This window comes from Cupressus sempervirens, chromosome 10 (assembly GCF_028749045.1).
Source record: "Cupressus sempervirens isolate cs-2001-9-10 chromosome 10, ASM2874904v1, whole genome shotgun sequence".
NCBI lineage: Eukaryota > Viridiplantae > Streptophyta > Pinopsida > Cupressales > Cupressaceae > Cupressus > Cupressus sempervirens.
In genome coordinates this window covers 261,818,718-261,833,190 of record NC_143127.1, presented here as the reverse complement: position 1 = coordinate 261,833,190, position 14,473 = coordinate 261,818,718, and the positions used below count along the sequence as shown (strand labels likewise).

Below are 14,473 nucleotides of genomic sequence, written 5' to 3'. Positions count from 1 at the left end.
TATTCATATAATTCAATCAAAATCATGTATATAATATTCCCAATATCTCATAGCATCAATGGTTTGATATTGACAATGTCTATGCTCACTCGCATATTAAGGTTTTCCTACTCGTATATTAAGGTATGCCTTTGCACAAAGTCTTGTCTAGGATGATCTCAGTTGCATTCTTATACCCTAAGTTGGTTACATTTTGTGGGCCCTCTCTAATGCCCATAGCCCAAACAGACCACTTACTTCTCCCTTTAGTGTTCTCCATGCCCCTTTCCATGTCTCACATAAATGCTTTATATAAGCTTTAAGGGGTTGTTTCTAAACCATCACAGCCTTTCACAAAGCCTTCGTTTAATGTATATTTAACAAGTTTAATTATTTCTTCCTTTTTAAAAGAACTCTTAATTAGTATTTTTCATTAATCCCCATTTTAATCAAAGGATCACATCATCCTTTGAATTCTATCTCAAAAGAATTCTTAATTAGCATTCTTCATAAATCTTCATTTTAATCAAAGGATCATGGCGTCATTTATTTTCTCTCTTTCTAATGCTTTCATAACTTTCTTTTCACTTTGGATGGAAAGATTCATGACACCTACATACTCCAATATGAAGGCTGATTACAAGTACTATGGTATAAATGTATAAATGAAGGCATACATTATCTACCAAAAATATTATTTTCTATCTCCAAAATTACATGGCTCTAAGGCATACAGATAATAAACACGCATGCATCATATACTGATACTACTGTGTATGGGCAGAATGGTCCATCATCTGTTATGCAAATCAGCACTTTGGACTGATGTGTTTGTGTTGTATTTACATTTCTGTGCCCAGGTTTTTGTTAGTACCGTATGGATTAGATATATCGATTACATTATTTGTGGTGTCTATTGATGCATCTTCGCTGATTGTAGGCAGGATTGCTATGGTTAGGATTGATTGGGCATTTATTTTTCTTACTATTTTTTCATGTTAAGTGTGGCAGAATTATTTTAATTAATCCGTAGCCTTGTTTTTTGGAATGTTACCACTTCTTAGACAGGGAATGCATTGACTCTTTGGATCCTGTTTATAAGCTACTTTTTGTTTTATTTTTGTTTATATGATATAAGTTAGTGGTTTTTCAGAGATTTTTGCTGTTATAATGCTTATGTTGGATGTCTATTACTGTAGGTGAGCATCTTTTTTATACACTTACTTTTTACCTGTTCTTAGTTTAGACAATATGGTTCTCAGTTGGTCATGTTGCAGGCAGAAAAGATGGAACTTGAGGCCAAATTTGTAGATGAAACAGAGAATTGTATGCATGATGGTCACTGTTCTGGTGAAAGTATGCCTGAAGATTGTCATGGTAAATTCTATCCTTTAACAAACTATAACTGTAATAAAAGCAAGCAATGAAAACACATTTTTGTTTTAGCATTTTAGCATAAAATTTGTGTCATCATTGATAATGGCACACTTTCCATTTTCTGATAATTTCCCACGAACATGTCAAGTATTCTTCCGAGGCATTCCTAAAGAGAGTTTCTTATTGATTCTGTATTAGTATGTGACTGAGGTTTTAAAAAACATCGAGTGAAGTGTCAATATGTCAGTATCATTAGTGCACTTTCAGCAATCAATTTGCCTATGTAGTGTGAGGGATGCTTGATATTAAACTAATTTCACAATTGCTTTTCAGTCAGCTTTGGTTACAGTCCTTACTCCTGCATTTAATTTGTTTGTGATGGCCCAATGTTGAGCTTTCATGTATTGTTGCAAATGAAGTCTAAAATTAAAATGCATTCCTTGTGAAGGTAGCATGCTTCAAGAGCTGTAAAAGAAATAAAAGTGACTGCTACTTGTGTTTATTTCTGCACAATTTACTTGGTCGCTCATGTTTTCAATCTTGCTCAATAAAAAAACAAGTTTCCATTTATTGCAATTTTGCATAAGATTTTATGGATGAAGTTTAACTGAATTTTGTAGAAATGATAAATTTACATGATGGGTTGAAAGGTTTGGTTATTTAAATTTAGAATTTCATTAAAAAATAAAAAATGTTTTGAGGAAATAATAATCTTAGACAATCATTAGATTGGTCTGGGATGATAGAAGTGTTTTTTTTTCATTCGTAACGATGTTCAATCACTATTATGAGCCATTGTCAAATCAGCATGACAATTAGCCATGACAAAAGATACCCAGTATGTAATGAAGGGAGGTAACCATAACAAATAATTATAGAACTGTCTTCAATTACAAGATCAATGGTAAGCACCAAGCTATATTGTTAATTATGAGGAGCACTGGATTAAGGTATCAAGGAGCACAAGCATCAATAGTCAATATTCACAGAAATGAAGATTTGGTAGCACATTGATATTTATAAACTGAAAATGAAGGAAACCATTAACCATTGACATCTGAAGAACAATTGCATTCATTTAGAAGTGATTGGAAGGATATTATCATTGACAAGAGAATGCAAAGGTATTGTCATGGGTCAACATATAGATAAGATAATCAATTTTGTTTGACAAGTATTGATGGTATTGAGCATACCACTTGTATTGGAGAACAATAATATTGATTGACTCACAAGGAAGACATTGATAATGGAAAGTGTTATCAATAGTCATTTGGTAAGTATCAGTTTCTGGTATCCAACATTATATCAGTCAATTAAGACCTGAATTTAGTTAGGTGTTAAGGATGTTTGATTGCTATTGTTGTGACCTTTTCAATGCCCATTGCAAATGGGGACTCTCAGTTTTTTCTTTTGATCAAGGACAAGTTTAGCTCCAAGTGGCAAGCATCAAACTCAAGCTTAACAAATATTGAAATCCACGGTGAAGTTTCATGTGGCACCTTGCCACATCAACCTTAGGTTTCTGAGCTATGTCCTATGGCACTTGCAACTTCCCTTTAGCAAACTCAATATCCTTGTCACATAACCAAGCTAAGTCTAACGGTTATTCAATTGACAACTGCCACATAGACCCAAGATTTCCGCTATCAACATAGAGCTTGGAATTCTGATTTTCACCTTGACACATAGGCTTCCGAATTCGATGGTCTTGCCATATATTCGCATGGAACTTGAAATTGCTCAAGTTCAATTGGCACATCTTTATGAGATTTCCAATTTGTCATGTTTTCTTGCCTCGTAACCTTGTGAATTCCCAAGTCGCCTTGCCTTATGAGCTCTCCATTTCCGAGCTGCCACATAAGGGGGTAAGTGCACCAAGTTGTGGTGCCAAAAGAGGGGTATAAGTGGACACCTTTTTTCTGAAATCAACAATTTTTGAACTTCGACAAGAATTTGATGATAGTTATACTCAAAATTTTAAGATACGACAAAAACAAAAGTAGCAGTCCTTTGACTCTAGTTTCGAAACTACTAATTTTTTTTCAAAATGGTTTAGTTTTTGGTCCTCAAAAAAGGGGGCCACAGAAAGTGGTATTGTTTATTCAAAAAAAACATAACACAGTACAAAGTGTCCCCTCATAAATTTTAATTTTATTTTTGAAATTCTTTAATCGCTCTGGTCAAAAGTTACCTAACACTGTGTAGTTTATCCTAGATTTTTTTGGTAATTTTATAATGTGTATTTTTTTAAATGAATTTTTTAATTGGACACATCCCAAAAACGTGAAATATCTATGTGCTTCCCCTAGAAATGATTGAAAACTAATCTAAAATCAAAACTTCTTGTTTTTCAAAGTGTGTAGAATGGAATCTAGTTTCTAAAAACTAAGTTGTGAAATTCGATGAACGAACTAAAATCTACAGCCCAATTAGTACATGTTGGTTCTTGACAGAAAATGGACATACATTCAAAATAAATTATAGTTAAAAGACTTGAAATAGTTCAAATAAAAAATAAATTATATGGTAATATAGCTAACACAGAGACTTACAATGTCATGTAACCTGATTTTATTGATGCTCAACCACGAGAAAAATTGAAGGAGAGAGCACACAAGAAAAATCAATAATTTTTTGTATGTTTGCAGCAAAACACGTCTTAGACCAGTTTAGAGACTCCAAACATTTAGGTTGGATCCCCAAAGAAAAACCAAGCCTTAAGCTTGGTAGAATGCAAATCTTTAAATAGCGCGTGCGCATACACACTCTTGAAGCCTAAATTTCAATAGAGAGGGAAGGAGAGAGGCATAAAGGGTAGAGACTGAGAGAGATTAGGAGATGGGAAGATAGTAGGAGGTGGGGGAGAGAGAGAGAGAGGGTGGGGGATGGGAGTGTGTGTGTGAAAGATAGAAAGTAGGGGATGGGAGAGGGGAGAGAGAGAGAGAGTAGGGGATGGGAGAGAGAGAGTGAGAGTAGGCAGTGAGAGAGTGAGTGGGAGAGGGGGAGAGAGAGGGTGATGGGAGAGGGGGAGAGTAGGGGATGGGAGAAAGAGTGTGAGAGAGAGAGTAGTGGTAGAGGGAGAGAGTAGGGGATGGGAGAGAGAGAGAGAGTAGAGAGGGAGAGAAAGAGTGAGAGAGGGAGAGAGTAGGGGATGGGGGAGAGAGAGAAGGCAGTAGGAGAGCGAGACCTAGAGAGAGGAGAGTGGGGATGGGAGTGTGTGAGAGAGAGAGTAGGGGATGACAGAGGGAGAGAGAGAGTAGGGGATGGGAGAGAGTGTGTCTGAGTGAGAGTAGTTGGCAGGAGAGGGAGAGCAAGATAGAGAGAGAGGGAGAGAGAGAGAGAGAGAGAGTAGGGGATAGGAGAGAGAGAGTGGGGGTGGGAGAATGAGAGAGAGAGTAGGGGATGGGAGAATGAGAGAGAGAGTAGGGGATGGGAGATAGAGTGAGGGAGAGTAGAGAGGGAGAGAGAGAGAGTAGGCGGTGGGAGAGGGAGATGGAGAGAGAGAGAGAGAGAGAGAGAGAGAGAGAGAGAGAGAGAGAGAGCGAGGGGGATGGGAGTGAGTGTGTGTGTGTGTGAGAGAGAGAGAGAGAGAGAGTAGGGGATGGGAGGGAGAGTGTGTGAGACAGAGTAGGTAGTGGGAGAGGGATAGAGGGAGAGAGAGGGGGGATGGGAGTGTGTGTAAGAGAGAGAGTAGGGGATCAGAGAGAGATAAGAGTAGGGGGTAGGAGAATGAGAGAGAGTAGGGGATGGGAGAGAGTGTGAGAGAGTAGGTGGTGGGAGAGGGAGTGGGAGAGGGAGAGCGAGAGAGAGAGGGGGGGGGGGATGGGAGAGAGAAGGCAGTGGGAGAGGGAGTGGGAGAGAGAGTAAGGGGTGGGAGAGAGAGTAGGGGATGTGAGAGAGTAGGGGATTTGGGAGAGTGAGAGTGAGAGAGAGAGTAGGTGGTGGGAGAGGGATTGAGAGAGCGAGAGACAGAGGAGAAGGGGGTTGGGAGTGTGTGTGTGTGTGTGAGAGAAAGTACGGGATGGGAGAGGGGAAAGAGAGAGAGCGAGAGAGAATAGGTAGTGGGAGAGAGAGTAGGGGATGGGAGAGAGTGTGAGTGAGGGAGAGAGTAGGCAATGGGAGAGGGAGAGCAAGATAGAGAGAGAGTAGGGGATGGGGGAGAGAGAGAGAGAGTAGGCAGTGGGAGAAGGAGTGGGTGAGCGAGAGAGAGGGGGGATGGGAGTGTGTGTGTGTGTGTGTGAGAAAGAGAGAGAGAGTAGGGGATGGGAGAGAGAGAGAGTGAGAGAGACAATAGGGGATGGGAGAGAGAGAGTGAGAGAGAGTGTAGGGGGTGGGAGAATGAGAGAGAGAGAAGCGGTGGGAGAGGGAGATGGAGAGAGAGAGAGTAGGGGATGGGAGAGAGAGAGTGAGAGAGAGTAGGGGGTGGGAGAATGAGAGATTGAGTGAGAGAGTAGAGAGAGGGAGAGAGAGAGTAGGCGGTGGGAGAGGGAGTGGGAGAGGGAGATGGAGAGAGCGGGGGATGGGAGTGTGTGAGAGAGAGAGAGAGAGTAGGGGATGAAAGAGAGTGTGTGAGAGAGAGTAGGCGGTGGGAGAGGGAGTGGAAGAGGGAGAGAGGGAGAGAGAGAGGGGGGATGGGAGTGTGTGTAAGAGAGAGAGTGGGGGATGGGAGAGGAGAGAGAGTAGGGAATGGGAGGAGAGAGTGAGAGAGATAGAGTAGGGGGTGGGAGAAAGAGAGAGTAGGGGATGGGAGAGAGAGTAGGCGTTTGGAGAGGGAGTGGGAGAGGGAGAGCAAGAGAGGTGGGATAAGAGTGAGAGAGAGAGTAGGGGATGGGAGAGGAGAGAGACATGGAATGGGAGTGTGTGTGTGAAAGAGAGTGGGGGATGGGAGAGGAGAGAGAGAGAGTAGCCCAAGAGAGAGAGAGTAGGGGATGGGAGAGAGTGTGAGAGAGAGTAGGCAGTGGGGGAGAGAGAGAGAGTAAGGGGTGGGAGAGATAGAGTAGGGGATGTGAGAGAGAGTAGGGGGTGGGAGAGAGAGAGAGTAGGGGAGAGAGAGTGAGAGAGTATAGGCAGTGGGAGAGTGAGAGAGAGGAGAGGGGGGATGGGAGTGTGTGTTTGAGAGAAGAAGGGGATGGGAGAGGGAAGAGAGATAGAGCAAGAGAGAGTAGGGGATGGGAGAGAGAGAGAGAGAGAGAGAGAGAGAGAGAGAGAGAGAGAGAGTGAGAGAGTGAGTAGGCAATGGGAGAGAGTGTGTGAGAGAGAGTAGGCGGTGGGAGAGAGAGCGAGATAGAGAGTAGAGAGGGAGAGGGAGAGAGAGATAGAGAGAGAGTAGGGGATGGGGGAGAGAGAGAGTAGGCAGTGGGAGAGGGAGTGGGAGAGCGAGAGAGAGAGGAGGGGATGGGAGTGTGTGAGAGAGAGAGTAGGGGATGGGAGAGGGGGAGAGAGAGAGTGTAGGGGATGGAAGAGAGAGAGAGTAGGGGGTGGGAGAGGGAGTGGGAGAGTGAGAACGAGAGGTAGAGGAGAGGGGGGATGGGAGTGTGTGTGAGAGAGTGGGGGATGAGAGAGAGGGAGAGAGCGAGTAAGCAGTGGAGGAGAGAGAGAGAGTGTGTGAGCGAGAGAGAGTAGGCAGTGGGAGAGGGAGTGAGAGAGGGAGAGTGAGATAGAGGGAGAGGAAGAAGAGCGGGGGGGGGGATGGGAGCGTGTGTGAGAGATAAGGGGGTGGGAGAGAGAGAGAGAGAGAGAGAGAGAGAGAGAGAGAGAGAGAGAGAGAGAGAGAGAGAGAGAGAGAGAGAAGGTGGTGGGAGAGGGAGTGCGAGAGGGTAGCCCAAAAGAGTAGGCGATGGGAGAGGAGAGAGAGCAAGAGAGAGAGTAGGGGATGGGAGAGGAGAGAGCGAGAGAGTAGCTAGAGAGAGAGAGAGAGAGACAGAGAGAGAGAGAGAGAGTAGGGGATGGGAGAGAGTGAGAGAGAGTAGGCGGTGGGAGAGGGAGTGAGAGAGAGAGGGGGGATGGAAGTGTGTGTGAGAGAGAGAGTAGGGGATGGGAGAGGGGAGAGAGAGAGGGGATGGGAGTTTGTGTGTGTGAAAGAGAGTAGAGGATGAGAGAGGAGAGAGAGTAGGGGATGGGAGAGTGTGAGAGAGTAGGTGGTGGGACAGGGAGTGGGAGAGGGAGAGGGAAAGAGGGGATGAGAGTGTGTGTAAGAGAGAGAGTAGGGGATGGGAGAGAGTGTGAGAGAGAGTAGGGGGTGGTAGAGAGAGAGAGAGTAGGGGATGGGAGAGAGAGAGTGAGAGTAGGGAATGGGGGATGGTGGGATAGGGAAAGGTTATTGTTCACATGGTGCACACGCGTTTTATAGTGTACGCACTATATGAAAACACCAAAAAAAGGTCATAACGAAAGTTTGGATCCCTACTAATCCATATTTTTTTTTGTCTGTTGTGTTTTCTGTTGTGTTGACAGAGAACACGGGTTTCATGCTGTTGGAAGTTAGCAAACACCATATTCAATCATTGGATACACTATTTGAAGACTTTTTGAACATTCTTTCATTCTATTTGAAGCTAGCAAACACTAAATTCAATCATTGGATACACTATTTGAAAGCTTTTTGAATATTCTTGCTATAGAAAAGGTTACTGCAGTCCTTTTTAAATATTCTTTGTTATTTTATAGAGACAAATTTGATTATAATTTGGCAAGTTGTTTAATATATAGTGAATTCATTGAAATTTGTATGTTTGAATGAATTGTCATTTGGAAATGGTTAGAAATTTGACAAGTTGTAATATATATTGTGTATTCATTGAAATAATTGTAATTTGTATATGTATTCGAATGATTTGTAATTTACATATTATAAGTAATCCAGATGTTTTAATAATTTGACATATAAAATTCATCATCATGCCAAGGAAGAAACCAAAAACTCAAACAACGGAAAAGAGGGAGAGATTTGGCAATTAAAAGAGGTAAAATGAAACTACTACATGAACAAAGAATTTTTTTAAAGCAATAATGAAGAATTGTCTCTCGAAGAGGAACAAGAACTACCAATACAAAGAAACAAAAAGCAAGAATTGGAAAGACAGAGAACGAATGAGGCTGTTACGCTCAAGAAGACAATTGAATTGTGAAGCTACACCATCTTCCAATGTTGGAGTCATATCATCATCTCATGTTGAAGAGAGGCTAATTTGTACATTCGACAATGTACACACTCTATCATGTCATGTTGAAGGCACAACATCAACATATCAAGTAGGTGTTATTCCATCTTTTGCATCTTATTGCCAAGGCACATTATCTTCGATTCAAGGTACGCAAAACACTCAACCTTATGTTGATGTGCAAAATGTTGAGGGTATGGAAGAGACTATAACACCTTCTAGAATTCACTTTAGAAGAACAATAATTTGAGTGATATTGATATTAATATTTTGAAATCAATGCCTGACAAGATTAGCAAGCGTACTTGTCAAAGAAAAGTTAATCCTATGTGGAGATTATTCTTTGAAGAATTAAATATTACAGGTCAATGCCGATTATTTGTTGAAATGATGAAGAATTTGAAATTTAGGCCTATCATGAAGATTCTTGGGCTAGGAATGATGGACAACTCAAATGAAAAAAAAACATTATAAAGAACTTAATGAGTGCTTATGACAAAGTGGGTTCTAAATCACGCACCAAAGATAGTAATATCATAAGATGAGTACTTGCATTGACAATAGTAAGTACCCAAATGAACAAAGCTCGACTCATGAGAAAGACAAAAAAAACATTGAAAATTGGTATAGGTACTCTAAGGAGAGCCATGCTAAGGTGTGAGAGATTAGAAGATCCAACAAAAAATGAGTTATGGACATTTAGTGGTAGACTACTGCGAAAGGATAAAGAAATTAGTGAAGCTTTGAAATCATTGATCGAAGATTTGTGGACAAACAACAAACTTGTTTCCTCTAGTCAAAGGGATGGTGTAAGAAGGAGGATTGGTAGTCAAAATCGCGACTCACATGTGAAACATTTTTTGGACCCAACTTAGATACAATTTTTTGCAAAATTTATTGGTATGTATTGTCAATTCAAATAAGTTAATTTTTTTTGGAGATGGGTAAACCTTTTTATGTGAAGAGAAATCCCACATGCACAACTTTTTGTTGTAGGATACATATTGAATTTTCTAACCATTTTGATGTTTTTAGGCATAGATGTGTGTTTTTGCATTCTATGTTTGTTTTGCAGGATTGTGACATGAATGAGTCACCAAGATCTTCAAGGGAATTCATATTCAACATTTTATGTGAAATAGGGGACGGCCAACAATTTTACAAGACATCATGCTTGGATGGTACATGCTTATTTTGTGGTTCTTTGCAACTTTTATCAACTTGTGAACATATGGATAGTACACATGCAATTGGAAATGAAATAGTAGATTACGGAAAATATAAGATAGTGACATGCTCGAAAAGATGAGAAACAGGGTAAAAGATGTGATTTAGTCATTGAAAAGATTTCAATATATGAGTCCATGAAGATTTTTTGTGAAAAGATTATTTATGAGTATGCAAGGCATACATATAGAGCTCGATGGCTGAATTTGCAATTCAAGTTGTGCAAAGATACGTTTCCACTGGATACCAATGTTTGGTTGTAGACTTTGCAGAGAACTACGCACTACAACCACAAAATGAGGTGCCAGCAAAATATTATACTTCTCAATAGGTTTCCATATTTGTTCACATAACATTCATGCATTCACCTACAGGAATAGAGGATGACAGGAAGATTTTGAGGGAGTACCATTTTTACATCAGCGATGATCGATCATATTCTATGGAGTTTGTACACGGTAGTTTTCAACTATTTTTTGGAGATTTAGCTAATAGGGGCATACCATATTATCAGCACATTATTTGGTCAGACAATTGCGCATCTCAATTCAAGAGTGCACGAATGTTCTATTGGTTGACCAGGATGCATAGGTTGTCTAGAATTCAATATATGTGGAATTTCATAGAGGTTGGTCATGGAAAGGGAGAGCACGATGGTGCAGGCGCATGTATGAAAAGAGCGTTAGCTCGTGAAGAACTAAAGTACAAAGATGGAGCAATATTGACAGATGCAAAATCCATTCTCTAGTGGTGTAATGCTACAATGGGTCCAGGTAAGGAAGGTGAGTCTACGGTTCGTAGATTTTTTTGTTTGGTCAATAATACTAACATTTTACCATATGTGAATTGTTGCACACTAACAGGATCAAGTGAGTTGTACTCTTTTGAAAGCTCTGATGCAAGTTCATGGAGTATCCACACACGAAAAATGGCATACTATTGTCCATCGTGTGCAGAGGAAAATTGGGATGAGTGTGGGTCGATTGAATGGTGGAAAAATGAGATATATTGGTTTTGGACCCAATTGACACCTATCGTCCCCCACAAGCACTGGAAATGGTAGAGATGGATTCCTCCAATGACTTTGACCGCTTGTCTAATCTAGTGCAACCTGGTAATATATATATATATATATATATATATATATATATATATATATATATATATATATATATATATATATATATATTTGTAATTTCTATATGTAACTTTATAATTTTTACCTAAGTATTTTCTAAATTAATGACTTGATTTTGTACATTTATCACTACAGGCCATGTTTTTGTTGTTATTACACTTAAAGACAATGAAGAAAGGACAAATTATTATTTGTGTCGTGTCCAAGCCAAACAAAAATTGGAGCACTTGGTTATAGATGGTGAAGGTTTGGAGTACCATATCAGTGCAGTGGGTGTAACCGGTGCATGGCTTAGACGATATTCTATGGAGAACTCTAACTTGTGGTTGTTCGAGGATTGACAAATAGAGAGGAAGATTCTTCATTATTCAGACCTTGTTGTCACATCAAATGTCCACTTGATAAAATATGGTAGAAAACCACATAATAAAACTCTTCGGAAAGTTTGTGAGTCAAACCACGAGGCAATACTTGAGACATTAAAATGTGGAGCAGATCCAGTTGGTTCATTAGATTGAATAAGGAGAGAGGGAGAGAGAGAGAGAGTGGTGCAGGGGCACTTTGAATCATAGGGTCCTCACTTTTTCATTTTTGTTGTGTTATGCTCCAAGTGAGCTTTGTAAGTAGAATAGGGGTCATTGGACTTAGGTGTGGTAGTTAGGGTGTTGGATGTCATTTAATTTCCTTAAAAGAGTTACTATTCATTTTTTAGGTGTATTGATCATATTTGGTCTTAGTTACCCAAGGGCTCATATTTATGCCTAATCCTGGAACTAGGTGTTACAACTGGATCAATATGCCAACCTATCTTAAGTGAACTATCTAGGATGCTTAGGTGCCCTCTTTGATGAGTCTAGAGTGGGTGCTCTTGCACCAGTCATCTACTTGACTAGGACATATTTGGGAACTGACAAATCTCCATTTAAACTCAAGTCTCCATTTAAAGGTGACAATGAGCTTTTTGTTGTTCTGTTAAGATCATTAATATATTTCGATGAGAACTCTGAGAGATCATGCCTAACTTGAGTATCCTGGCTTCCCAAGTCTTGTAAGTGCAAGGCCATTGATGAATAGGCATTTCTAATTGAAACATCTATGGTGCTAGAATGAAGTGCATGACGAGATTCTTTGCCTACTAATGAGCCAATTTGAGGCTTCACTTCATATTACTCCGTGGATAATTCTGTAACACTTGTTTAGTTTTCTATCTAAATTTTTTGTGTTTGTGTACATGTGCACTCTTTCCCAATAGTTGTAGGTCTTCTCTCTTCATCCTAAGTAATTGGCATATGTTGGATGGCACTAAGATGGACCCATTTGACCTAAATATGTAAAGAGCAAAAATTGCTCAAAAGTTGCAATGTTGCTCAAAAAGTTGCTTGAGCAACTTTTGCAATTTTTGCAAAAAAGTTGAAAATGGAAGTTTGGGAAGTTGTAACTATCCATGCTTGGGTATATGAGCATGGGAAAAGGTTACAAACTATTAAAAAACAACTAAAAACACCTAATCCTAGGCTGTCCTAACCAAAATCTCAAAAATACACAATTTTGCCTAATTAGCAACTTTTGCTCATATCTTGCGCAAAGTGGCCTAGGCATACATTTCTTGCTCATATATCTCTCATCGTTCGTCATGGGATTGAACTGTGTGTTTTGTTAGCTCCGGGTGGCCAGGTAAACCCTAGCCTAAAGCTCCTCCCATACCATTGAGCGCTCGTACGTTCTCGGGCACGCCGAATCGAATCGTCCCTAAGAGTCACTAAATGCCATAGGGCAGTGATCCTTGACGGGGCATATCTTGAAGCTTGTGTGAGGTATGGATTCGATTCCGAGTGCTATAGGACCGTGTTGTGGAGACCTATAATAACCTCTCGGTTTTTGGAGATCTTATTCCATTTTGATTTTGTGACCCCATGTCGGGTGATGTTGAAACTTGTAGTGTTGGCCAGTATAAAATTGCCAACTGTCGAATCTTCCTCACTGTTTGTTGTGAGATCGAACTGTCTATTCCGTTAGCTCCAGGTGGCTTGGTAAACCATAACCCCAAGCTCGCCCCGTCCCATTGAGTGCTCGAACATTCTTGGGCACGCCAAACCGAATCATCCCTAAGTCATTGAGTGCCATAGGGCAGCATATTTGACGGGGCATATCTCGGAGGTTGTGCGACGTATGGATGCGATTCGAGGTGCTACAGGACTGTGTTGTGGAGACCTACAACAACCTCTCTCACTTTTTGGAGAACTTATTCTGTTTTGATTTTGCGACCCCATCTTGGGTGATGCTGAAAGTTGTACGTTGGCCAATACAAAGTTGCCAGCCGCCGAATCTCCTTCACCATTCGTCGTGAGATTGAACTATCTGTTCCGTTAGCTTCGGGTAAACCTTAGCCCAAGCTCCTCTTGTCCCGTTGAGTGCTCGCATGTTCTCAGGCACACTGAACTGAATCTTCCCTGAATCACTAAATGCCATAGGGCAGCGATCTTTGACAGTGCATATCTCGAAGCTCGTGCGATGTATGGATGCGATTCAGAGTGCTACAAGACCGTGTTGTAGAAACCTACAATGACCTCTCAATTTTTGAAAATCTTATTTCGTTTTGATTTTGCGACTCCATCTCGGGTGATGTTGAAACTTGTAGTGTTGGCCAGTACAAAGTTGCCAATTGCCGAATCTCCCCCACCATTCGTCGTGGGATCGAACTATCTTTTCTGTTAGCTCCGGGTGGTCGGGTAAACCCTAGCCCTAAGCTCATCGTGTCCCGTTGAGGGCTAAAACATTCTCAGGCACGTCGAACTGAAATGTCCCTAAGAGTCACTAAATGCCATAGGGCAACGATATTTGACGGGGAATATCTCAAAGCTCGTGTGAGGTATGGATGCTATTCTAGGTGCTATAGGATTGTGTTGCGGAGACATACAATAACCTCGCTTGCTTTTTGAAGATTTTATTCCGTTTTGGTTTTGTGACCCTATCTCGGGTGATGCTGAAACTTGTAGTGTTAGCGAGTACAAAGTTGCCAACTGCCGAATCTCCCGAACCATTTGTCGTGGGATCAAACTGTCTATTCTGTTAGCTCTAGGTGGCTAGGTAAACCTTGGCCTCAAGCTCGTGCTGTTCTGTTGAGCACTCATGTTCTCGTGTATGTCGAACCGAAACATCCCCAAGAGTCATTAAGTGCTATTTGGCAACAATCTTTGACGGGGCATATCTCCAAGCTCGTGCGATGTATGGATGCGATTCTGGGTGCTATAGGACCGTGTTGCGGAGACCTACAGTAACCTCTCTTAGTTTTTTGAGATCTTATTCCGTTTTGATTTCGCAACCCCATCTTGGGTGATGTTGAAACTTGTGTTGGCCAGTACAAAGTTGCCAACTGTTGAATCTACCTCACCGCTTGTCGTGGGATCAAATTGACTACTTCGTTAGCTTTGGGTGGTTGGGTAAACCCTAGCCCCAAGTTTGTCCTATCCTGTTGAGTGCTCAAACGTTCTCGGGCATGCTGAATTGAAACGTCCCTTACAGTCACTAAATGCCATAGGGTAGTGATCTTTGATGGTATGGATATGATTCCGGGTGCTACAGGACCGTG

At 41.1% G+C, this 14,473-nt stretch overlaps 1 protein-coding gene across 4 annotated transcripts in view; it reads left to right on the top strand.

Annotated features, from left to right (window-relative positions):
- Positions 1 to 14,473, top strand: part of LOC149533635 (oxysterol-binding protein-related protein 1C-like) — a 268,757-nt gene that overhangs the window by 103,513 nt on the left and 150,771 nt on the right. For 2 of the 4 annotated variants that reach the window (XM_089807700.1, XM_089807698.1), the window contains exon 3: positions 1,257 to 1,356. In XM_089807700.1, the coding sequence (XP_089663826.1) occupies positions 1,257 to 1,356 (100 nt within the window). Of the gene's footprint in view, positions 1 to 1,241; positions 1,357 to 14,473 lie in introns of all 4 variants that reach the window. The other 2 variants (XM_089807699.1, XM_089807697.1) reach the window with 1 other exon arrangement.